The sequence below is a fragment of the Bombina bombina genome, chromosome 5, assembly GCF_027579735.1.
Source record: "Bombina bombina isolate aBomBom1 chromosome 5, aBomBom1.pri, whole genome shotgun sequence".
Classification (NCBI taxonomy): Eukaryota; Metazoa; Chordata; class Amphibia; order Anura; family Bombinatoridae; genus Bombina; species Bombina bombina.
In genome coordinates, this window is record NC_069503.1 from 1,063,685,157 (window position 1) to 1,063,712,942 (window position 27,786).

The window sequence follows — 27,786 nt, forward strand, 5'->3', positions numbered from 1 at the left end:
GGTTCCGGGGGGCGTGTCCTAGCAGGCGCCATGATCAGTCGCAAGAAAAGAAGCTCCTCATAAATTTGAGAAATCTTACTGTTTGTCAGTATATGTATCTACTTCTTTTTTATCAAAACAAGGTGTCCTGGTAGGGGAAACTCTGCTGAATCGTTTACTACCAAATATTGTCTTTCTTCCTACTGCCAGCAGCATAATAACACTCAAGAGGAGCGTATCAAGCATGGCGGCCTAGATAGAAAAAACATCTACAACACCCCCCCACCCCGGTTCGCCGGGGGTTAGCAGGACTAAACAGCTGGACTAGCTTACTGAGAGCCTGAGTTCATTCTGGGGGCCATTCAAAGATTGCACCGCAGCTACCATCTTTTAAGGAGCTTGGATAATACCCTGGAACGTAACATGGAGGCCCTAGCAGCTGTTGATAACTGGGAGCGCACTTTATGCAACGCGATCTCGCAAAGCTACGACCAGCTGCAGAGGGAACTTCGCTCCTTACTTTTGGCCATTACGGACCAATGTGCCGCTCTCCCCCCGGCGTCCTCTGAGGGCTGCCTAGGGTCAGATAAGAACTTCCCTCACTGTGAGCTACCGGCAAAGTCTGAATGCCCTCCCGCTCACTTCTTCAGGGCCCGTGAGGTTGCCGCGTCACAGTGCCCCACTTCTGGCCCCACGGACATTGAGTCTGAGGTGACTGATCTATCCAACATAATGGCGACAATGATCGCTCCCAAAAAGAATCCGGATACGAACCGGGTCTGCGGGGGCCAAGATAAGCTAGCAACCTACTTTTTTGAGCATAACAGGTCTGGTCTGCTGGTCCTGAGGAACTTTCCTTTTGCTCTACAGCGTGAGGATAATTGTGACCCGAGAAAGCCTAACCGTGAAGTGGATCACAGTGCTGCGGCAAGTCTGACCTCCCAGCTGAACATTATCCTTCCCTGTATAAGGCTTGGTATTGAATAAAACCAATAATGGACACGGAGTTCATACCTTCCAGATTGGGACAAGATGGACGCTAGTAACTATTTCTAGCCTACTTTAGGCTAAGAGCCCTGTTTTACTTTACTTATGGCTCCTCTGTTATAACGTTATTACACACTGCTTTATATTTCCCTTAAAAGTTTCTGGACACAATTTTACTGTATAACACTAAGTTATGGATACTGTGGTTTTGTGCTAACCTTGTTTTCTGTTTTGTTCTGTTTTTTAGTGGTAGATTGTAGATTCATGTACTTCTTCCTACTCTTCTCTAAAGTCTAGATATGCAGGTACAAATGTATTAATTCTGCCAGGTTCATATTTACCACATATTCCTAAATTGTTGCAGCAACTCTGCTAGTGCTAAGGGGGACTTTATTATATTCTGCTAGCTATCCATACCCTTAGATGAGTAGGATTTATGCCCTAGTGATTGCCCACTGTGGGTTTACAAGATTTAGTACTACCGTATTTTGAGTGTAATAACTTGGCATTTTCCCACACTGCCAGCGGCCGAGGTAGTGTGGCATGCTGAGGAATTTATATAATCTGATTCAGTAGTTAACCAGCTCCAAATACATATTGATTAGGTCCCTCTGAGGCTTTAAATCCAGGGAACAAGATATATTTCTAGCAGCTATTGTTGCAGTTTTGGTATAACATGTTCCTGCATAACAGGAAATATAAATAGCAATCACAGCTCCTTTATCCCTGTAGAAAACAACAACATCTATTCATGCTTAAGCATTTATTCTTTTTTATTTTTTATTCTTTCTTCCTGTTTCTTGGCTCCCACTTCCATACTTTGGACAGCTTTAGCACTCGTGTTCTACCAGCTTTGGATAGCCTGTATAAATTTGTGTAACTAGTATAAATCTGGTAGGTGTATGATATAGTGTTAATGGGAACTTCTTGTTGCATCATATTCAGAGCGCTGTGCATTTAGTGTGCTATTGTTATTATAGAACTTGCTTAATATAAACTCACAAGTCAGGAAGTGTGACTGGCGTTCAAATGTCCTTCATCCCTATAGAATTTTCCTATAACCTAACCATGTTTAAGTACCTTTTTCAGTTTCACCTTTACAATATGGATAGTTTTTGCATTTGTGATATACCAGCTCTGAATGGCCCCCATAAACCCATAAACACATATTTTTTTTTTTATTTTTTTTTAGGGTAAATTTAATGTGATAAAGAAACCTAGCTTATACTGGTTATAAGGAGGATTCCGTGTTCAGATATTACAGACCCCTTAACAATTTGCTATCTATTTTTTTTTCTCATAAGCTGTTTAGCCTGCTATACTTTTTTATTTAGTTTTTTCCATATATATATGTTATTTAGGTCCAAGAGTGACCGTGCTGAACATTAGAGTACCCCCCTGAGTTTTAAAATATACATGGGTCCATGAGTGGCCCGTACTACAATGGAGGTGCAATTATCGTTTCTATAAATGAAAAATGAGGTTTTCATTCATTCAGTTGGGTAATAGCCTATTGTATTGAGAGGTCTTGATCTTTTATTTTTTGCTGGCCTTGTAGTACTATATTGTCCTTATCTTTTCTCTTTTCAGGTTACAGAGACATAGCCTACTCAAATTAAGATATGTTCATTATATTGCCCACTGTACTTTTTATTTTTGTTATTGTTCTGTATAACCTCAATAAAAAAAAAAAAAAAAAAAAAATATTGGTTCCATTCTGGATCTGATTATACAAATTGAAAACTTTACCATCACTTTAAAGGGACATGAAACCCAAAAATTTTCTTCCATGATTCTGAAAGAGCATGCCATTTTAAACAATTTTCCAATTTACTTGTATTATTTAATTTGCTTCCTTCTCTTGTTATCCTTTGCTGAAAGGTTTATCTAGGTAAGCTCAAGAGCAGAAAAGAAACTAGGCTCTAGCTGCTGATTGGTGGCTGCATATATATACTGATTGTTATTGGCTCACCCATGAGTTCAGTTAGAAACCAGTAGTGCATTGCTGCTTCTTCAACAAATGATACCAAGAGAATGAAACACATTTTATAATAGAAGCAAACTGGAAAGTTGTTTAAAATTGTATGTTCTACCTAAATCATAAAAGAACATTTTTGGTTTTCATGCCCCTTTAAGTACTACATTCCAAAAGATCTGTATACAAAACAAACATTTCATATGCCTTTAAAGAGGCAGCAGAATGAAAATTAAACTTTAAAGATTTAAATAGATAATGCTATTTTATTCAACTTCCCAGTTTATATCTATAATAACTTTTTGTATTTTTCTCCTGGTGTCCTTTATTGAAGAGCATACCTACGTAAACTCAGAAAGAGCAATGCACTGCTGGGAGCTAGCAGGTGATTGGTGGTTGCATACAAAGGCCTCCTTTTTATTGGCTCACCAGATGTGTTTAGCTAGCTCACAGTAGTACATTGCTGTTCCTGAGTCTATTTTTTTAAAGAAAGGATACCAAGAGAACAAAGATAATTAGATAATAGAAGCAAACGTTGTTTAAAATTGAATGCTCTATTGGAATAATGAAAGTTTAATTTTGACTTTACTGTCCCTTGAAGCTGTGGTGTTTTTAGTAAATTGTGTATTGTTTTGCAGTCTCAGAGCAGGCACGGTATTTACCACTTATTAATATCTTTTTGATGTGACCAGTTATGAACACATATAAATCAGCAATCACTGTGTAGCATGATATTGAATCCTGAAGGATACAGTTCAGCTTCTCTAGTGTCATGGTAGAACAATAAATTTCAAAGGTAAATTACATAAAAAGCAGCTAAATAAATACTGAATGCATATTGCATAGATATTTAACAGTGTATAATTAAACAATGTGGGCCAGATTACGAGTGGTACCCTAGCAGTTTATTGCGTCTGTTTGTGTGCATTGGACGTAGCGAGCGTATTACAGGCTGAAAGTAAATGTGATCACTTGAGCTCAATTCAAGTTAACGCACGTCGGTTTAGCACGACCTCAGAGCTCTGGTTAACTGTTATGCTTGAATAAAAAGTTGCACAAAACACATCAAGATTACATGTAAAAGTACAGTTACACTTATAACACTATCTAATAAAAATTATTTTAAAATAATATTGCACAAAAAGGTTATAAAGGGCTCAATTTATTATAGTGCAAGCGGACATGATACGATGTAATGTATCATGTCCGCTGCACATCGATAAATGCCGACAGTATACACTGTCAGCATTTATCATTGCACCAGCAGTTCTTGGCAACTGCTGGTGCAATACAGCCCCCTGCAGATTCGCGGCCAATCGGCCGCTAGCAGGGGGTGTCAATCAACCCGATCGTATTCGATTAGGTTGATTTCTGTCCGCCGCCTCAGAGCAGCAGAGACAGGTTATGGAGCAGCGGAAACACAGGGCATCAAACTCCATACAGAGCTTGATAAATATGCCCCAAAGGCTCAAAGATATGAGATCTCAGTTGTTAGAAAATATTTACATGTCTAAATATGTATTTGTATGTACAACTCCAATTCAAAAAAAGTTGGGACAGTATGGAAAATGCAAAAAAACAAACAAAAAGAGTAATTTTGAAAATTCAATTCACCCTGTACTATATTGAAAACACATTAACACATTACTTGAAGTTTTATTTTGTAAATTTTATATATTTTTGAAAATATAGACTCATTTCAAATCTGATGACTGCAACATGTTCCAAAAATGTGACAGGGGAAATTTAGGACTAATAGAGATGTGACATATGGGGGAATAGGTTAATGGGTTTTTGCGTGCATCGAGTTTAGCGTGCAAGCGATAACTTTTTTCTTTCAACTTGTAATACATGCGCTACCCAACGCAAGTAAAAAGCTTACTTCTAGCACAGTTAGCGCTTGAGCGGGAGTGCTAAATAGCACATAGGCAAAAAAGAAGTGTAGAGGAGCACCAGCTAGTTTAAAAGTTCATCTATATTCAACATCAGATAAAATCGAGTCACCAATATGATGACAATGTAAAAAGAACAAATACGAGGTCAGACACAGCTGACGCGTTTCGGCTTGTGACCATACTCCAAGCTGCTGATATATTCCTTTGTACCCCAATAATGGGGCTTAATTGATATTGGGACTACAGACAACAGAACGCCTTGTGCATTTGTCCTTCACTGTAATTTATAGTAGACTTGTGCGCGGCTAAATTTTTTTGTTTTGGTTCGTTTCGGAGCGATTCGGATGTTTTCGAATTTCATTTTTCGGATCGATTAGAATTCGGATACATTCGAATGCATTAGTTTCGGATTCGTTCGGATTCATTCGGATTCGAATAAATTCGGATGTATTCGGTTCGATTCGTAAATTCAGAAGTTGGGTATGTGTTAGGTGGGATGTGCTGTGTATTAGACTAGTATTATGTACTGTAATATTAGGTGTAACCCATAGCAGAGTGATATAACCTAATATACAGTACAATACTAGTGTAATTGTGATTAGTCCATGGCCATCCGAATGTTATGAATAAATCCGAACTAATTCGGATTTATTCATTAGATGCGGTGCTACGGTAATTCGGAAATTCGAATCGATCCGAATCTCCGAATTTGACAAATTCGTCCGAATTTTAATTCGGAACGAAACGCACATGTCTACTTTATAGTGCTAAATAGCGCTCCACTATCTAGCCCTGTATGGGGAAATAACTTTTGAGCTTACTGTACCTTTACGATTATGCTGACAATTTTCTACATTCCTAATAATCACAACAGCTTCTATAAGTATGACACATTGGTCCAGTCTTAAGAATGGATCCTTTGGACCCAAGTGCTATGAGCAGTTTAACTTTTATACTGTTTGTTTCAGGTAAACAAGATGATGCTGACAGCATTCAAGGTGATGTTGCTGGAAATGAAACCGGTGGCAGCAATGACAACTTATTCATTGACCTGTCTGCTTCAAACAGCTCTCTTTCTGCGGCCATGCAGAAGAAAAGGTAAACTGTGTGTAATGTGAAGCCTCATGGCACATATTAGAGATGTACATTCATTTAGCAGAAATGTAAAAAGGAATTGATTGTTACTTATTCATTGCATTCCTATGGAAACAAATAACAAACTGACACCTACACAAATTAAAAGAAAAATGAATGGATGTATCAAGGAAATTCATTAATAATTTCATTCATTCTACAAATACAAACACTGCATTAGTCCCCTAGCTGCCACCTGAAACCCCCCTGCATTTAACCCCTGCTACACCAAACACATAACTGCAACCTTCACACTGTACTTAACCCCCTAACTGCCTGACAATCCACTTATTAGTTGCAGTGGGTGGCTCTACTTGTTAGTGGGTGGGGTCCAGCAGTTTAGAGGTTATTTGTTTTGGGGCTTATTAATAGCAGATTTAATGGTTAGGTTCAGGGGGTTTGTTTTTAACAAGTTAGGTTAACAAAAAATGTTGTCAAATTTCGCCTCAAACAAATGAAGTGCCTAATTAAATTCGGACAAACCACATTTCTTGAAAGTAAAAACATTTTTTTCTCCCATGCACATATCTAGGTACTTTAAAGGAAAAGAATATTTCTGACAGAATGAGAAATTTAAAAAACTTTCTATTTAATTATTATTAAATTAACCTTGTTCTCTTGGTATCCTTTGTTAAATAAAGCAAACCAAGGTAGATCAAGAATATTCATGTGTCTTGTGCATTATATAACTGCAGGGTTTTCAACAGTGCATAACATCAGAATTACTGTTTCCATAAATGCTCAAGACATTTGCACACTCATGAGCCAATCAAGGCATGCTCTTCAGCAAAGGATACCAAGAGAATAAAGTACATTTCTTTCCTAAGATATGGTGAGTCCACGGCTTGAGTAATTACTGTTGGGAATATCACTCCTGGCCAGCAGGAGGAGGCAAAGAGCACCACAGTTAAACTCCTTAGTATCACTCCCTTACCCTCAACCCCCAGTCATTCTCTTTGCCTTCGGTGCATGGAGGAGGTGAAGTTTAGGTGTTTGAAGAAAAATTTTGATTTCATCTACAAGCAAGTTTTGGGGTATATCCTTATTCCACATCATTCCTTGAAGTCGAGTAGTGGTGGCTTTAAAGCAGTTAGGAACTTGTAAAGAGGTACTTACTGCGTTTTCCTAATAATTGCTGCCCTAGTTGGCTACTCTGGAGTCTGGTCTTTCTTTTTCGAAGGTCTCTGTGAGGAACTGTGTCCTCTCATACCTTGTAACTGTCTACATGCCGGACAGCAGAGCAGGTAATTGTTTTTCTTCCAGTTGGGGAGACCATGCACTTAACAAATTAAAATACACTGATTTTTTATTGGAACATAGATAATCCTGTTGTGTGGGTTACACTGGGGCATGAAGCAGGCACTGTAGCATGTGTGAGACTAACATTTAAACTCTTTTAAAAATAAAGGGTAAAATGTTTTTATTAGGCTTTATTTTCTGACACATATTTACTTGATAAAACAATTACAAATTTAAACTGAAAGTAGGGCTGAATTTTCTATTTCAGCAGCTTATTCATTTCCCCTTTGCTTTAAAATAAAACAATGCAACATTTTAAATTGTCAAGTTTGAAAAAACTGTTATTTCTGGTACTCAGTGTACCAGGAAGTAGTGCCTCTCTATGTTGCAGCAGTAATTTGAGCTCAGGGTGATCCAGTCTTAATTGGTAGCGGTAAGGCACCTCAATAATTGAGGTGTGGGGTTGCCTGAGGGGTATTTTAGAAGTTTATTTGATGTTTATTAAATGTTTTTTCTTAACTTTTCTCACATCATTTTAGCTGGGGATCGATCCTAACTTGGGATAAAATTTAAAGTGTATTTTTTCCTTATTTTAATTGAATATTAAAATCTTTGAAACTTATCTGTACAAGTTTATTTACTGTTTCACAACATGGCTGATATGGAGCAAGAGCCTGCTCTCATGAATTCATGCTTATTATGTTTAGATGCACAAATTGCAGCTCCTATGCAATTTTGTTCTTCATGTGTCAAGAAAACCATGCAAAATAAAAGTAAAATTTGAGCCTAATGTCTCTCAGGATGATGCTGTTAAAATAATACCTCAGCTTTCTTCTGCTACGTCCAAAGCCTCAATGGTGTCACATGCAGTGCCCTGTGGTTCCTCTCTAACTCCTAGTGGAGTTTATTTAAAAGCAGAAATTGCTGCCCAGGTATCTTCAGCGGTATCTGCGGCATTAGCTGCCATTCCCAGATGACAGGGAAAACGCAAGAGGAAATCTAGAAATTCAGAAAGTAAGGTGCCTGTCCTCAGTTCTGCTTCCCAAGTTGCCCTTTCTCATAAGTCTGATGAGGAAGATATATTGGGACTTTCTGAGGGTGAAATCTCAGATTCGGACAGATTCTTCTGAGACTGAGGTAGTATCCTTCAGATTTAAGCTTGAACACCTTTGTGTATTGTTAAAGGAGGTTTTAGCTACTTTAGATGGCTCCGATACCCCAGTCGTTGTCACTCCTAAGAAATCTAGTAAACTTAATAGTTTCATTGATGAAACTTCCACTTCGTGTGCCAGACCATGCTAGGAAGATTATCTTACAGGAATGGGAGAAACCAGGGGTGTCTTTTTCCCCATTTCCCAATTTTAAGAAAATGTTTCCTGTAGAGGACTCCATTAAAGACCCTTGTTATACTGTACCCAAAGTTGAAGGGGCCATTTCCTCTATTGCAAAGAGAACCACTATTCCTATTGAGGATAGCTGCTCTTTTAAGGATCCGATGGAGAAGAAGCTGGAGGCTTATTTGAAAAAGATTTATGTTCATCAAGGTCTCAAATAGCAACCTGCAGTGTGTATTGCCATTGTGACTAGTACGGCATCTTATTGGTTTGACGCCTTGTCTGATTCTCTTCAAGTAAAGACTTCCTTGGGTGAAATTCAAAATAGGATTAAAGCTATTAAGTTGGCCAATTCCTTTATTGCAGATGCTATTTTACAGGTTGTTAGACTAGGAGATAAAACTTATAGTTTTGCTGTCCTAGCCCGCAGGGCGCTATGGTTAAAATTCTGGTCTGCGGACGTTTCCTCTAAAGTCAAGCTTCTGGCGATTCCTTACAAAGGCAAAACCTTGTTTGGACCCAGTTTGGCAGAAATTATCTCTGATATTACGGGTGGAAAAGGATCTTTTCTACCTCAAGATAAGAAGAATAGGCCTAAAGGACGTCAGAGTAATTTTGTTCCTTTCATAACTTCAGAGGAAAGCCTTCCCCTTCTTCTTCCAAGCAGGAACAATCCAAATCTTATTGGAAACCCAATCAGTCTTGGAACAAGGGCAAACAATCAAAGAAACCCACATATGATTCCAAATCAGCATGGAGGGTTTGCCCCGATCCGGGATTGGATCAGGTGGGGAACAGACTTTCTCTGTTCTCTCAAGCCTGGATACGAGATATCCCAGATCCCTTAACTGTGGACATAGTATCCCAGGCTTACAAGTTGGAATTCAAGACTTTTCCTCTCAGAGACAGATTCCATCTCTCAAGATTATCTGCAGACCAGATAAAGAGAGAGTCATTCTTGAAATGTATACAACATCTTTCCTCCCTGGGAGGGATAGTTCCAGTTCAGGAACAGGGTCTCTGGTTCTACTCCAACCTATTTGTGGTTCCCAAAAAAGATGGAACTTTCTGTCCCATTCTAGACTTGAAGTGTCTAAACAAGTTTCTCAAAGTTCCATCCTACAAGATGGAAACTATACGCTCTATTCTTCCTTTAGTACAAGAGAGTCAGTTCATGACAACCATAGACCTAAAGGATGTGTATCTTCATGTTCCTTTTAACAGGAACTGTCACAGATTCCTGAGATTTGCCTTCCTGGACAAACATTTCCAGTTTGTGGTTCTTCCATTTGGTCTAGCCACGGCTCCCAGAATTTTTTCAAAGGTCTGGGGGCTCTTTTGGCAGTGATCCATTCTCATGGAATTGCTGTGGCACCCTACCTGGACAACATATTGGTTCAGGCGCCATCTTTTCAACAAGCAAAATCTCATATAGAGATATTGTCTTTTCTTCTTGTGAATCTGGAAAAAATCTCCCTTTCCCCAGCTACAAGAGTAGTGTTCTCAGGGACCATAATAGATTCTCTATTGATGAAGATTTTTCTGACAGAGGTCAGGAAAAACAAAATAATTTCCTCTTGCCTCTCTCTTCAGGCTACTGCTTATCCTTTAGTGGCTCAATGTATGGAGGTAATCGGTCTGATATTGGCTTCCATGGACATCATTCCTTTTGCTCAATTCCATTTGAGAGCTCTCCAGTTGTGCATGCTCAGACAATGGAATGGCGACCATGCAGATCTATCTCAGAGAATAGAGTTAAATCAGTCATCAAGGGACTCTCTCCCATGGTGGATTTCTCAGCAACATCTGTCTCAGGGCACATGCTTTTGGAGACCTTCCTGGGTGATCATGACCATGGACGCCAGCCTACTGGGCTAGGGAGCAGTCTGGAATTCATTAAAAGCTCAGGGCCTTTGGACTCGGGAGGAGTCTGCTCTTCCCATCAACATAGAAACATAGATAAGAGCCATAGGCCCAGCAAGTCTGCCCGATATTACCTAACAGTATAAACTTATCTAGTTTGTAGGATAGCCTTATGCTTGTCCTATGCATTTTTAAAGTCCCCCAAAGTGCTTCCTCAAATTACTCCTGAATCTACTACCCTTTAGCTTGAGCTCATGACCCCTTGTTCTTGAATTTTCCATTTTATGTAAAATACCCACAGCCTCAGTTTGACTAAACCCTTTAATGTACTTGAAAGTTGCTATTATATTACCTCTTTCCCTTCTCTCCTCTAAGCTATACATATTTAGGTCATTGAGCCTATCCTGGTAAATTTTATTTTTTAGACCATGTACCATTTTGGCAGCCCTCCTTTGCACAGATTCAAGTTTGTTAATATCCTTCTAAAGATATGGCCTCCAGAACTGCACACAATACTCAAGATGAGGTCTAACTAATGATCTATAAAGTGGCATAAGAACCTTACTATTTCTGCTGCAAATACCTCTACCAATACATCCAAGCATTCTGCTAGCCTTACTCACTGCATTACTACATTGTTTACTAAGTTATAAATCATCTGAAATAATAATTCCCAAGTCCTGTTCCTTATCTGTAACAGTCAGTAAAGTGTCATTGAGTCTGTAATTAACATTTTGATTTTTCTTCCCTAAATGCATTATTTTACACTTTACTGTGTTAAACTTTAGATCCCAGTCGTTTGTCCAATCCTCTAATTGTTGTATATCACTTCTCATTTTGTCTACCCCCCTGGAACATCCACTCTGTTACAAATTTTTGTATCATCTGCAAACAGACATACTTTCCCCTGTAGCCCTTTGCTGATATCGCAGATAAATATGTTAAACAAAACAGGCCCCAGAACTGACCCCTGAGGAACACCACTAGTAACAGCCCCCTCTGCTGAATGAACTCCATTTACTAAGACACTTTCGGCTAGATTTAGAGTTTGGCGTTAGCCGTGAAAACCAGCGTTAGAGGCTCCTAACGCTGGTTTTAGGCTACCGCCGGTATTTGGAGTCAGTCAAAAAAGGGTCTAACGCTCACTTTTCAGCCGCGACTTTTCAATACCGCAGATCCCCTTACGTCAATTGCGTATCCTATCTTTTCAATGGGATCTTTCTAACGCCGGTATTTAGAGTCGTTTCTGAAGTGAGCGTTAGAGCTCTAACGACAAAACTCCAGCTGCCGGAAAAAAGCAGGAGTTAAGAGCTTTCTGGGCTAACGCCGGTTCATAAAGCTCTTAACTACTGTACCCTAAAGTACACTAACACCCATAAACTACCTATGTACCCCTAAACCGAGGTCCCCCCCACATCGTCACCACTCGATTAAATTTTTTTAACCCCTAATCTGCCGACCGCCACCTACGTTATACTTATGTACCCCTAATCTGCTGCCCCTAACACCGCCGACCCCTGTATTATATTTATTAACCCCTAACCTGCCCCCCTCAACGTCGCCGACACCTGCCTACACTTATTAACCCCTAATCTGCCGAGTGGACCTGAGCGCTACTATAATAAAGTTATTAACCCCTAATCCGCCTCACTAACCCTATCATAAATAGTATTAACCCCTAATCTGCCCTCCCTAACATCGCCGACACCTAACTTCAATTATTAACCCCTAATCTGACGACCGGAGCTCACCGCTACTATAATAAATGGATTAACCCCTAAAGCTAAGTCTAACCCTAACACTAACACCCCCCTAACTTAAATATAATTTAAGTAATAATTTACATCTAACGAAATTAATTAACTCTTATTAAATAAATTATTCCCATTTAAAGCTAAATACTTACCTGTAAAATAAATCCTAATATAGCTACAATATAAATTATAATTACATTGTAGCTATTTTAGGATTAATATTTATTTTACAGGCAACTTGGTAATTATTTTAACCAGGTACAATAGCTATTAAATAGTTAAGAACTATTTAATAGTTACCTAGTTAAAATAATAACAAAATTACCTGCAAAATAAATCCTAACCTAAGTTATAATTAAACCTAACACTACCCTATCAATAAAGTAATTAAATAAAATACCTACAATTACCTACAATTAACCTAACACTACACTATCAATAAATAAATTAAATACAATTGCTACAAATAACTACAATTACATAAACTAACTAAAGTACAAAAAATAAAAAAGAACTAAGTTACAAAAAATAAAAAAATATTTACAAACATAAGAAAAATATTACAACAATTTTAAACTAATTACACCTACTCTAAGCCCCCTAATAAAATAACAAAGACCCCCAAAATAAAAAAATGCCCTACCCTATTCTAAATTAATAGAGTTAAAAGCTCTTTTACCTTACCAGCCCTGAACAGGGCCCTTTGCGGGGCATGCCCCAAGAAAATCAGCTCTTTTGCCTGTAAAAAAAAACATACAATACCCCCCCCAACATTACAACCCACCACCCACATACCCCTAATCTAACCCAAACCCCCCTTAAATAAACCTAACACTAAGCCCCTGAAGATCTTCCTACCTTGTCTTCACCATCCAGGTATCACCGATCCGTCCTGGCATCCGGTGCTGAAGAGGTCCAGAAGAGGCTCCAAAGTCTTCCTCCTATCCGGCAAGAAGAGGACATCCGGACCAGCAAACATCTTCTCCAAGCGGCATCTTCAATCTTCTTCCATCCGGTGCGGAGCGGGTCCATCTTGAAGCAGCCGACGCGGATCCATCCTCTTCTTCCGGCGTCTCCCGACGAATGACGGTTCCTTTAAGGGACGTCATCCAAGATGGCGTCCCTCGAATTCCGATTGGCTGATAGGATTCTATCAGCCAATCGGAATTAAGGTAGGAATATTCTGATTGGCTGATGGAATCAGCCAATCAGAATCAAGTTCAATCCTATTGGCTGATCCAATCAGCCAATCAGATTGAGCTTGCATTCTATTGGCTGTTCCGATCAGCCAATAGAATGCGAGCTCAATCTGATTGGCTGATTGGATCAGCCAATAGGATTGAACTTGATTCTGATTGGCTGATTCCATCAGCCAATCAGAATATTCCTACCTTAATTCCGATTGGCTGATAGAATCCTATCAGCCAATCGGAATTCGAGGGACGCCATCTTGGATGACGTCCCTTAAAGGAACCGTCATTCGTCGGGAGACGCCGGAAGAAGAGGATGGATCCGCGTCGGCTGCTTCAAGATGGACCCGCTCCGCACCGGATGGAAGAAGATCGAAGATGCCGCTTGGAGAAGATGTTTGCTGGTCCGGATGTCCTCTTCTTGCCGGATAGGAGGAAGACTTTGGAGCCTCTTCTGGACCTCTTCAGCACCGGATGCCAGGACGGATCGGTGATACCTGGATGGTGAAGACAAGGTAGGAAGATCTTCAGAGGCTTAGTGTTAGGTTTATTTAAGGGGGGTTTGGGTTAGATTAGGGGTATGTGGGTGGTGGGTTGTAATGTTGGGGGGGGGTATTGTATGTTTTTTTTTTACAGGCAAAAGAGCTGATTTTCTTAGGGCATGCCCCGCAAAGGGCCCTGTTCAGGGCTGGTAAGGTAAAAGAGCTTTTAACTCTATTAATTTAGAATAGGGTAGGGCATTTTTTTATTTTGGGGGTCTTTGTTATTTTATTAGGGGGTTTAGAGTAGGTGTAATTAGTTTAAAATTGTTGTAATATTTTTCTTATGTTTGTAAATATTTTTTTATTTTTTGTAACTTAGTTCTTTTTTATTTTTTGTACTTTAGTTAGTTTATGTAATTGTAGTTATTTGTAGCAATTGTATTTAATTTATTTATTGATAGTGTAGTGTTAGGTTAATTGTAGGTAATTGTAGGTATTTTATTTAATTACTTTATTGATAGGGTAGTGTTAGGTTTAATTATAACTTAGGTTAGGATTTATTTTACAGGTAATTTTGTTATTATTTTAACTAGGTAACTATTAAATAGTTCTTAACTATTTAATAGCTATTGTACCTGGTTAAAATAATTACCAAGTTGCCTGTAAAATAAATATTAATCCTAAAATAGCTACAATGTAATTATAATTTATATTGTAGCTATATTAGGATGTATTTTACAGGTAAGTATTTAGCTTTAAATAGGAATAATTTATTTAATAAGAGTTAATTAATTTCGTTAGATTTAAATTATATTTAAGTTAGGGGGGTGTTAGTGTTAGGGTTAGACTTAGCTTTAGGGGTTAATCCATTTATTATAGTAGCGATGAGCTCCGGTCGTCAGATTAGGGGTTAATAATTGAAGTTAGGTGTCGGCGATGTTAGGGAGGGCAGATTAGGGGTTAATACTATTTATGATAGGGTTAGTGAGGCGGATTAGGGGTTAATAACTTTATTATAGTAGCGCTCAGGTCCGCTCGGCAGATTAGGGGTTAATTATTGTAAGTAGCTGGCGGCGACGTTGTGGGGGGCAGGTTAGGGGTTAATAAATATAATATAGGGGTCGGCGGTGTTAGGGCAGCAGATTAGGGGTACATAGGGATAATGTAAGTTGCGGCGGTTTACGGAGCGGAAGATTAGGGGTTAATAATATAATGCAGGGGTCAGCGATAGCGGGGGCGGCAGATTAGGGGTTAATAAGTGTAAGGCTAGGGGTGTTTAGACTCTGGGTACATGTTAGAGTGTTAGGTGCAGACGTAGGAAGTGTTTACCCATAGGAAACAATGGGGCTGCGTTAGGAGCTGAACGCTGCTTTTTTGCAGGTGTTAGGTTTTTTTTCAGCTCAAACAGCCCCATTGTTTCCTATGGGAGAATCGTGCACGAGCACGTTTTTGAGGCTGGCCGCGTCCGTAAGCAACTCTGGTATCGAGAGTTGCATTTGCGGTAAAAATGCTCTACGCTCCTTTTTTGGAGCCTAACGCAGCATTTTTTTGAACTCTCGATACCAGAGTTAATTTTATGGTGCGGCCAGAAAAAAGCCCACGGAGCGTTAACAGCCCATCTACCGCCAAACTCCAAATCTAGGCCTTTGTTTTCTGTCCTTAATCCAGCATTCCACCCAGTTCACAATTTTTGAATCTAGACCAAGGAGATACAGTTTGTGAATTAGTTTATTGTGTGGGACGGCGTCAAATGCTTTGCTGAAATCTAGATATGCTACATCAACTGCTCCACCCTTGTCTAATACTTTTGTTACATAATCAAAGAAGTCAATTAGATTAGTCTGACATGATCTCCCTGAAGTAAAACCATGCTGATTTTGGTCCTCTAAATTGTTTGTCTTTATGTAAGTCATAATTCTTTCTTTTAAGAGGCTTTCCATTAATTTCCCTACTACTGAAGTTAAACTAACTGGCCGGTAGTTGCCAGATTCTTCTCTACTGCCCTTTTTATGAAGAGGTATTACATTTGCTATTCTCCAATCATCTGGGACAGCTCCTGTTAATAGTGACTGATTAAACAGATCAGTTAATGGGACAGTTAGCACTGATCAAAGTTCTTTTAAAACCCTTGGATGAATATTATCAGGACCCACTGCCTTTTTAACATTTATTTTTGATAATGCTAACAAAACCTCATACTCTGTAAAAAGATTACTGTTAAGCTTGTTTCTATTTTTCGTAGCATCCCTTAATGTAGACATTGTATCTTCACAATCTTTTGTGAAAACAGAACAGAAGTAATCATTGAGACAGTCTGCAATCTGCTTGTCTCCTTCTATTTATTCTACCATCAGCTGATTTCAATTTTACTATTCCTACCTTATTTTTTCTTCTTTCACGGATATATCTAAAGAATGTTTTGTCCCCATGTTTTACTGACTGTGCTATCTTCTCTTCTGCATGAGCTTTAACCTTCCTAATTAACTGCTTAGTCTTTTTTTGTTGGAGTCTCCATATTTTTATATCATCATCTGCTTGTGTGTGTCTGTAATTTTTATAAGCTATCTTTTTTGTCTTTACAGCATGTGCTACTTCTTAGGAAAACCAAATTGGTTTCTGCTTTCTTTTACTTTTACAGACATGTCTAATACAGTGTGTGGTTGCATCTAAAATGGCACCTTTCACAAATTCCCACTGTTCTTGAACCCCTGTAATAAGAGTTTTCCCTTTTTAAATAGTTTTTTAGGTATTCTCCCATTAATGAAAAATCTGCCTTCCTAAAATCTAAAACTTTTGTTTTAGTCTGGGTGGACAGTTCCTGCACATGAATACTAAACCAAACAGATTGATGATCACTGGATCCTAAGTTCTCACCTACAGATACATCTGAAACTGTATCACTGTTTGTAAGTATTAGATCTAATATAGCTTCCTTACGAGTAGGTTCCTTGACTAATTGCTCAAGGGATTCCCCTAGCAGAGATTCAAGAATATACCTGCTTCTAGCTGATCTAGCAGAAGGAATCTTCCAGTCTATATACAAAGAGAGAAGCGCTCTACCAGGAACGAACAACAGCGCAGTGGCTTGTTCTATGGCGATTTACCACCCGGAAGCAGCCTCTTTTAGACCAGTGTGCTTTTCACAGAAGAAAACTTTCCTGAAGTATATCAGTCTGATCCTGCCAAGTAAGGTCAGTCCAGCCCCGAAATACCAGGCAATTCTCCTCTGAACAAGGAACATGACAACCCCAGACGATCGTTTCGGCCTCCTATGGGCCTCGTCAGTGAGGTGCAGCCACATTCCTCTAAGCACACTGGGCAAGGAGTCCACGTCTGGTTTCCCCCATCACCCATAGGGAGACTTCCCCAGGGTCATAATAATTTGCATACAAAGAGAGAAGCGCTCTACCAGGAACGAACAACAGCGCAGTGGCTTGTTCTATGGCGATTTACCACCCGGAAGCAGCCTCTTTTAGACCAGTGTGCTTTTCACAGAAGAAAACTTTCCTGAAGTATATCAGTCTGATCCTGCCAAGTAAGGTCAGTCCAGCCCCGAAATACCAGGCAATTCTCCTCTGAACAAGGAACATGACAACCCCAGACGATCGTTTCGGCCTCCTATGGGCCTCGTCAGTGAGGTGCAGCCACATTCCTCTAAGCACACTGGGCAAGGAGTCCACGTCTGGTTTCCCCCATCACCCATAGGGAGACTTCCCCAGGGTCATAATAATTTGCATACAAAGAGAGAAGCGCTCTACCAGGAACGAACAACAGCGCAGTGGCTTGTTCTATGGCGATTTACCACCCGGAAGCAGCCTCTTTTAGACCAGTGTGCTTTTCACAGAAGAAAACTTTCCTGAAGTATATCAGTCTGATCCTGCCAAGTAAGGTCAGTCCAGCCCCGAAATACCAGGCAATTCTCCTCTGAACAAGGAACATGACAACCCCAGACGATCGTTTCGGCCTCCTATGGGCCTCTTCAGTGAGGTGCAGCCACATTCCTCTAAGCACACTGGGCAAGGAGTCCACGTCTGGTTTCCCCCATCACCCATAGGGAGACTTCCCCAGGGTCATAATAATTTGCATACAAAGAGAGAAGCGCTCTACCAGGAACGAACAACAGCGCAGTGGCTTGTTCTATGGCGATTTACCACCCGGAAGCAGCCTCTTTTAGACCAGTGTGCTTTTCACAGAAGAAAACTTTCCTGAAGTATATCAGTCTGATCCTGCCAAGTAAGGTCAGTCCAGCCCCGAAATACCAGGCAATTCTCCTCTGAACAAGGAACATGACAACCCCAGACGATCGTTTCGGCCTCCTATGGGCCTCGTCAGTGAGGTGCAGCCACATTCCTCTAAGCACACTGGGCAAGGAGTCCACTTCTGGTTTCCCCCATCACCCAAGAGGCTGCTTCCGGGTGGTAAATCGCCATAGAACAAGCCACTGAGCTGTTGTTCGTTCCTGGTAGAGCGCTTCTCTCTTTGTATGCAAATTATTATGACCCTGGGGAAGTCTCCCTATGGGTGATGGGGGAAACCAGACGTGGACTCCTTGCCCAGTGTGCTTAGAGGAATGTGGCTGCACCTCACTGACGAGGCCCATAGGAGGCCGAAACGATCGTCTGGGGTTGTCATGTTCCTTGTTCAGAGGAGAATTGCCTGGTATTTCGGGGCTGGACTGACCTTACTTGGCAGGATCAGACTGATATACTTCAGGAAAGTTTTCTTCTGTGAAAAGCACACTGGTCTAAAAGAGGCTGCTTCCGGGTGGTAAATCGCCATAGAACAAGCCACTGAGCTGTTGTTCGTTCCTGGTAGAGCGCTTCTCTCTTTGTATGCAAATTATTATGACCCTGGGGAAGTCTCCCTATGGGTGATGGGGGAAACCAGACGTGGACTCCTTGCCCAGTGTGCTTAGAGGAATGTGGCTGCACCTCACTGACGAGGCCCATAGGAGGCCGAAACGATCGTCTGGGGTTGTCATGTTCCTTGTTCAGAGGAGAATTGCCTGGTATTTCGGGGCTGGACTGACCTTACTTGGCAGGATCAGACTGATATACTTCAGGAAAGTTTTCTTCTGTGAAAAGCACACTGGTCTAAAAGAGGCTGCTTCCGGGTGGTAAATCGCCATAGAACAAGCCACTGAGCTGTTGTTCGTTCCTGGTAGAGCGCTTCTCTCTTTGTATGCAAATTATTATGACCCTGGGGAAGTCTCCCTATGGGTGATGGGGGAAACCAGACGTGGACTCCTTGCCCAGTGTGCTTAGAGGAATGTGGCTGCACCTCACTGACGAGGCCCATAGGAGGCCGAAACGATCGTCTGGGGTTGTCATGTTCCTTGTTCAGAGGAGAATTGCCTGGTATTTCGGGGCTGGACTGACCTTACTTGGCAGGATCAGACTGATATACTTCAGGAAAGTTTTCTTCTGTGAAAAGCACACTGGTCTAAAAGAGGCTGCTTCCGGGTGGTAAATCGCCATAGAACAAGCCACTGAGCTGTTGTTCGTTCCTGGTAGAGCGCTTCTCTCTTTGTATGCAAATTATTATGACCCTGGGGAAGTCTCCCTATGGGTGATGGGGGAAACCAGACGTGGACTCCTTGCCCAGTGTGCTTAGAGGAATGTGGCTGCACCTCACTGACGAGGCCCATAGGAGGCCGAAACGATCGTCTGGGGTTGTCATGTTCCTTGTTCAGAGGAGAATTGCCTGGTATTTCGGGGCTGGACTGACCTTACTTGGCAGGATCAGACTGATATACTTCAGGAAAGTTTTCTTCTGTGAAAAGCACACTGGTCTAAAAGAGGCTGCTTCCGGGTGGTAAATCGCCATAGAACAAGCCACTGAGCTGTTGTTCGTTCCTGGTAGAGCGCTTCTCTCTTTGTATGCAAATTATTATGACCCTGGGGAAGTCTCCCTATGGGTGATGGGGGAAACCAGACGTGGACTCCTTGCCCAGTGTGCTTAGAGGAATGTGGCTGCACCTCACTGACGAGGCCCATAGGAGGCCGAAACGATCGTCTGGGGTTGTCATGTTCCTTGTTCAGAGGAGAATTGCCTGGTATTTCGGGGCTGGACTGACCTTACTTGGCAGGATCAGACTGATATACTTCAGGAAAGTTTTCTTCTGTGAAAAGCACACTGGTCTAAAAGAGGCTGCTTCCGGGTGGTAAATCGCCATAGAACAAGCCACTGAGCTGTTGTTCGTTCCTGGTAGAGCGCTTCTCTCTTTGTATGCAAATCTTCCAGTCTATATCTGGCAAATTAAAGTCCCCCAGTACTATAACCTTACCCTTCATGGTCATTTTGGTTATTTCATCTAATAACAGATTGTCCAGTTTTTCATCCTGCAATGGAGGCCTATATACAACCCCTATTCTAAACACATTTTTATCTCCAATTTCCAAAGTCACCCAAATACTTTCCACCTCATCATTTGTTCCTACAATTTCAGTAACCTTTATATTTTCATTTGCAAACAGAGCAACTCCTCCACCTTTCTTTCCTACTCTGTTCTTTTTAAATAACCTGTATCCAGGTATGATTATGTCCCAGTCATGCAAATCATTGTACCATGTTTCTGTTATAGTTACTAAATCCAAGTTGTCCCTAGTCATTATTGAAATGAGTTCAAGTAATTTATTTCCTAAGCTGCGAGCATTTGTGCTCATGGCACGAAGAATTTTTCTACTAGAATTTCTAGAATTGTTACTTGGACTAACAGTTTTGCAATGCTGGGGGGGGGGGGGCAGGTGGATATATTAATGCTACCCCCGTTTATTAGTTTAACTGATTTCTAATAAAGCATTTGAACTCCTCTCCCAGATACTCTGTTCCTTTAACATCCAAATGCAAGCCATCTCTCCTAAATAACCTAGTATCTTTCCAAACAGAGCTATAATGGCCAATAAAACCAAATCCTCGTTCCCTACACCACTTATCTAACCAAGAATTAAATGTTGTTATCCGCTCCATCTTTCCTGCTTCCTGGCCATACACAGGTAAAATAGCAGAAAATTATAGAGTTGATGCCACATTCTCTAAATGATTACCTAGGTCACAAAACTCTTTCTGAACAGCAGCAACATGATTACTAGCCATATCATTTGTTCCTAAATGAACAATCACATCTAACTCACTTCCCTTTCCTGCTGCCTTAACAATTCTCAAAATACGATTCTTATCCCTGTGAGCAGTAGCTCCTGGAAGACATCTAACCTCCCTTGCTTCTCCTTTACTTTCACCTAAATACATATTCCTCAAAATAGTCACCCAACATCTTGGAGTTGAGGGTGATTTACAATGCTCTATTGGCTTGGCCTCAGTTGTCCTCAGCCCAGTTTATCAGGTTCCAGTCAGACAACATATCCTCTGTGGCTGACATCAATCACCAGGGAGGAACTCTGAGTTCCTTAGCTATGAAGAAGGTTACTCAGATTCTTCAGTGGGCAGAGACCCTCAATTGCTGTCTATCTGCCATCCACATTCCAGGAGTAGACAACTGGGAAGCAGATTTTCTGAGCAGACAGACTTTTCATTCCGGGGAGTGGGAACTCCATCCGAAGGTGTTTTCCAGCTTAGTCCTCAAATGGGGGTGCCGGAGTTAGATCTGATGGCGTCCCATCAGAACGCCAAGTTTCCAAGGTACAGTTCAAGGTCAAGAAATCTGCAGGTCGTTCTGATAAATGCTCTGGTGGTTCCTTGGGTTTTCAGGTTGGCATACCTGTTTCCTCCGTTTGCTTTCCTTCCATGAGTCATTGCTCGTATTACCCTGACTCAGGGTCCCTTCCTTCATCCAAATCTCGTTTCTCTGAAGCTGATTGCTTGGAGATTGAACGCTTAATTCGGTCGGTCATTGAGACCATGATTCAGGCACACAAGCCTGTTACTAGAAAGATTTACCATAAGATATGGCATAAATATCTTTATTGGTGTGAATCAAAGGGCTATTCTTGGAGAAGAATTAGAATTCCTAGAATTTTATCTTTTCTTCAGGAAGGCCTGGAAAAGGGATTGTCAGTCAGTACCCTGAAGGGTCAGATTTCTACTTTATCAGTTTTACTACATAAACATTTTGTTTCTTGTTGCTATCTCTTCTACTCTAAGAGTCCTGGAACTCTCAGCTCTGCAGTGTGAATCCCCTTATCTTATTTTTCATGCTGATAAGGCATGAAATTAGGTTTCCTTCCTAAGGTTGTTTCTAATAGAAATGTCAATCAGGAAATTGTTGTTCCCTCTCTGTGTCCTAATCCTTCTTCTTCCAAAGAACATTTGTTACACAATTTGGGTGTTGTACATGCTCTTAAATTCTACTTACAGGTGACTAAGGATTTTTGCCAGTCCTCTGCCCTCTTTGTTTCTCTGGGAAACATAAAGGTCAGAAAGCTACTGCTACTAAGCTTTCTTTTTGGTTATGAAGTATAATTCGTTTGGCTTATGAGACTGCTGGACAGCAGCCTCTTGAGAGAATTACGGCTCATTCCACAAGAGCTGTTTCCTCTTCTTGGGCTTTCAAAAATTAAGCTTCTGTGGAACAAATTTGCAAGGCTGCAACTACATACTTTTGCAAATTTTCCAAATTTGATACTTTTGCCTCGTCTGAGACAACTTTTGGGAGAAAGGTTCTTCAAGCGGCGGTGCCTTCTGTTTGGGACTGCCTGTCTTGTCCCTCCCTATTTATCCGTGTCCTCTAGCTTGGGTATTGGTTCCCAACAGTAATTGCTCAAGCCGTGGACTCACCATATCTTAGGAAAGAAAAACAACATTTATGTTTACCTGATAAATGTATTTCTTTCCGGATATGGTGAGTCCACGGCCCCAACCTTTATTTTAAGACAGTTGTTCTTTTGACTGTAACCTCAGACACCTCTACACCTTGTGTTACTCTTTTTTCTCCATTTCCCTTCTGTCGAATGACTGGGGGTTGTGGGTAAGGGAGGGATACTTAGCAATTTAACTGTGGTGCTCTTTGTCTCCTCCTGCTGGCCAGGAGTGATATTCCCAACAGTAATTTCTCAAGCCGTGGACTCACCATATCCGGAAAGAAATACATTTATCAGGTAAGCATAAATTTTGTTTTTGCTAAAAGAGGTCAATTTGATTTTTTAACTGCATGCATATGAATCATTGACATTAAATTTTGACTTTTATATCTTTTTAAGCTTGTTATATATTTACATTCTTAGCAATTATTTTGAATAATTACTTTTTAAACTATATATTGTGCTGCGATATATTATGCATCACTATACAAGGTACAAAAATATGAAAACAGAGGGTGCCACATAGCGTTATCAAGAGGAAGAAAATAATAGGAATCGCATAAGCCACCATATTTTCATATAAAAAAAACACCAAATCAATGATGTCTATGCACAAACTGAGAGTCCCTCAGTAGACTCAATCTGTGCAACAGTAATGAATAAAAATAACTTTCTCAGCCAAATTAAACAGCCTTAAGAAGTGAGAAATGTGTTTCTGGTTATTATTATAGATTTTTGATGGTGTATGTTTATCTTGTTTTTACTTATATTTTAACAAATTTTCACACATTTTTGTTCCTTATGGCTAATTGCTGGTTGCAGAGACCAGATTCAAGGGTACAGGAACCAGATTCCTCTTCATACATTGAAGAGAAGAGGGGAGGGTTTCTGTGTTCTCTTTCTTCCACTGCATATGTGTGAAACACACTGTTCATTCATATCACATCCATATAGACAGTGCTTTCATTGATTAGCAGATAATATAGGGACTTTCAACTTACTGGAGAAATATCTAAAAACGTATAAATGTTTATGTAGGTAAATAATAAACACTGCTAAATACTCAGTTTCAAAAATTCTAGAAGGTGAACCAACATTGAATAATAGAAATGCAGGCTTACACAAGATCTTGGCTACTGTATACAAAGAAATGAGTTCCACACACTCAAAATATATTTTTATTTCTTACCAATGTATATTTATAATCCTGTATGAATTGATTGAACTGTCTGCTATATATAAATATTTTTTTTTTGTTTCCTGATGAATTCATTAGGTCAAAACTGGTTTCCAAGATTCATGAAGGAGATGCAAAAATCCAAACGTACCAGTTAAGTATAAAAAACAGACTGTGTAACTTATATTTAAATAAATACCCCAAAAATAACAAATTTTTTAAAAAATTTATAGAAACAATATGGTTTATTCAGTTATTCCATAAATACAGATTTTATTTTAAATTAGATACAATATTTTTTGTATTATGAGAACCAGTCTTTTTCTGTACATGCAGTAGAATGTTTTTTTTATTGAAAACCATTAAGTGATATTAAATCCATGAAGATTTTTTTTTACACAAACAGCAAACAATGGATCCTGCATAGTCACAAAATCCTTGTTTATTCACCAGTTGATAATATTCTACTTCTAATAAATTTGTTTCTACCCAGTGTATTAAAAATGTAAATAAAGAACAAATGCATTTTAGACACTTTAAGGAAGATCTATATATAGGCGTCTGTAAAGGAGAAAAGTAGCATGTCCCAAAACACAAACACAAGCACACACCCACACACAGATACGTGCAGAGGAAATATACATAAATACCTAAATAAATACATATGCATCAATACACAAAGACAAATGTGCCTAATTTGTTCTTAGACCCAATGCTATTATATAAATACAAATACAGGACAATTTATGACCATGCTATAATCACATTTCTTTTTAAATAGTAACATATTCGATATGGTGGAAAAAAAGAAAAAGTCCATCAAGTTCAACCTATACAACTTTTAATATACTTACAATAAAAGCTCCAGTTAATTTTAAATCCCTTTAAAAAAGGTGACCCATTTAACACCAGCAATCATATCCCCGAATTCTGTTTCTAACCAGAGATGTATCTAGACCATTTTTAAATGTATCTAAGGTATTGGCATTTACTACCTCCTTAGGTAATGAGTTCCACAATTTGATTGCTCTTATTTTCCTACCTTTTCTATTCCATTTGCTGGCTAATGTGTCACATAACTTCAAAAAAGTAATAAGCAGCAAGGACAGAGAACAAGAAGCATTTATATTGGACACATAATATTTCACATAATATTTACAGTTAGTACAAAGATAATATTGTTTTATAATCATTTACTGTTTAGAGATAATCTAATGAAGGGGAACGTAATAAAACAACTTTTATTTTAACTTAAAAATATAAAAGTTTAAAATAAAAACATAAAATAAACAGTTTATTAAAAATTATAACATACTTATCTTATCTGGAATTGGATATGTAGTCAAATACACATCACAGATGTCAAAACCAGATTTAAAACAAACTGGTTATCCAAAAGGAGATTATATTATTCTTATTAACACTGAAGACACCCTTAAATTACTTTATAAAATTAGAGCTGTAAAACTCTTTGAAAAAAGACCTATTTATACAAATATTAGCAAATTATAAATTAAATATCCCAAATTAGAAAATGCAATTTTCCTGACGCATTTCGCTAATGATTTGTCCTTATATTTTCATACCTATTGAAGTGTCTAACTTGGTGACAGAATATTGTGAGACTACATAAATAAATATTTTAGGAATCTTGCTACTAATATTCATTCAGGCAATGGTGAAGGGGTTGCTTCAAGTCAACTAATTACATCAATGGGCTACAAGATTTTTAGGATATCCTGATATTTTGAATTTGTGGCATATACATATTTTGGCAATCCTATTATTTTTAAATATTAACATATAACAAATTTGTATAAACTTAACTTGAAAAACCACTTGACTTGAAATTTTACATTTTTGTAATACCTGCCAATTCTCAAATATTAAACTTCTTTAACATTTGCTGCTCCAATGCAAGGTACAATGTATTGGAAAAAACAGGCTTATAATGAAAACTATCAAAAAAAACTTTACTGAATGAAATTTAAACATTTTAGTTAAGGGGCAGTAAATACTATTTAAACAAGTCAAAAATATAGTTTGAATGAAAAATGTTAAGGTAGAGCTGTTTATTTTCTAATAACATTGTGCAGATTTTCAGACTCCTAGCCAAGCCCCTCAGTGTCAGAAGTAGATGCACTTTTCCAGTCTACTGCTGGCTTCTGCTATTAGCCACTTTCACTGGGTGTTCCTGCTAATGTAATCAACAGTGCGAAACTTGGAGCTTCTAAGTAAATGTTTAAAAGGTTTTATACTGGATTGTTGGATCAGTATCTCTGCATATTATTCTTTATAGTAGTATCTATTACATGCAGTTACATGACAATTGGTGTATACTGTCCCTTTAAGTAGTAAAGCTAACAGTTTAATGCATATCTGAGCACACTTGGTCCTAAGGGACTATATGCTTAGTGGCTGTAAACAGAACGCTTACTGTTTTAAATGGTAGTGAAAACCTCACATACATAAAAACATATTTTTCTCAGTACAGAAACATCCATTTAAAAAAACAAAACAAAAAAAACCTTTCATATATTTTAAAATAATCTCTTAGATGTAAGAAAAAAAATACTTTTGTATCCCTTTAAATGAAGTCTTTATGCATGTATGATTGTTTCTACATAACAGATTGCCATAACAATCACTGAAGCCCGCCAGCTGATTGGTGAAAATATTGATCCCATTGTGATTATTGAGATTGGGGATGAAAAGAAACAAACAACTGTAAAAGAAGGAACAAATGCTCCGTTCTACAATGAGGTGAGAAGAGAATGCACAATGATTATAAGACATATGGTATAGTGTCTGATGTAGAAGCTAACCTGTTTATGTTAAAGAAAGGAAAGCAATGAATATAGTTTGTGGCCACTGGGCCTTACGTTGGACAATACCGTGCAATTTTGGAACAATATGTCTCTCAGCCTTAAAGGGACACTGAACCCAATTTTTTTCTTTTGTAATTCAGAAAGAGCATGCAATTTTAAGCAACTTTCTAATTTGCTCCTATTATCAATTTGTCTTCATTCTCTTGCTATCTTTATTTGAAAAAGAAGGCATCTAAGCTTTTTTTGGTTTCAGTACTCTGGACAGCACTTTTTTATTGGTGGATGAATTTATCCACCAATCAGCAAGGACAACCCAGGTTGTTCACCAAAAATGGGCCGGCATCTAAACTTACATTTGTGCATTTCAAATTAAGATACCAAGAGAATGAAGAAAATTTGATAATGGGAGTAAATTAGAAAGTTGCTTAAAATTTCATGCTCTATCTGAATCACGAAAGAAAAAAATTGGGTACAGTGTCCCTTTAAATATGGATGGATGAATTTGAGAATTTTGAAATTCAAATGGTAGAACAAATTTACTCCTTGACATTTGGTTTTTTTTAATTGAACGTTTCTATAGAAGAAATGTTCATGTTCACATATCAAATGTAAAATTTGATTATTTTAATGTAACATTAAAATATTACATTTTAATACTGATTCCAATAGACTTATATAGGTCACCATAACATTTGCATTTGATGAGTTATGTGAACTAATTTATATTTTTTTTTGGGTGGTTCTCAAAATTGAGATTAATCCAATCCATCGGAAAACCTGATTACCGTGTGGTTCTTATATTCTCCAATAATTTGCATTTTGAAACTCCAACACCAGTATTACCAGTTCTTGTGCATGCTACATTAACATATTAATAATTATAATGGTTTCCTGGTTTAATAAAAAAACATAATTTATGCTACCTGATAAATTTATTTCTCTTGTAGTGTATCCAGTCCACGGATCATCCATTACTTATGGGATATTCTCCTTCCCAACAGGAAGTTGCAAGAGGATCAACCACAGCAGAGCTGCTATATAGCTCCTCCCCTCACTGCCATATCCAGTCATTCGACCGAAACAAACCGAGAAAGGAGAAACCATAGGGTGCAGTGGTGACTGTAGTTTAATTAAAATTTAGACCTGCCTTAAAAGGACAGGGCGGGCCGTGGACTGGATACACTACAAGAGAA

General features: G+C 38.9%; 1 protein-coding gene across 1 annotated transcript in view; it reads left to right on the forward strand.

Annotated features, from left to right (window-relative positions):
* Positions 1 to 402: 402 nt before the first annotated feature.
* The window catches only part of FER1L6 (fer-1 like family member 6), a 335,220-nt gene continuing 307,836 nt past the window's right edge, over positions 403 to 27,786 (forward strand). The window contains exons 1-4 of the mRNA XM_053715940.1: positions 403 to 955; positions 5,805 to 5,934; positions 23,865 to 23,916; positions 26,394 to 26,528. Coding sequence (XP_053571915.1) covers positions 403 to 955; positions 5,805 to 5,934; positions 23,865 to 23,916; positions 26,394 to 26,528 — 870 coding nt within the window. The remainder of the gene's footprint in view (positions 956 to 5,804; positions 5,935 to 23,864; positions 23,917 to 26,393; positions 26,529 to 27,786) is intronic.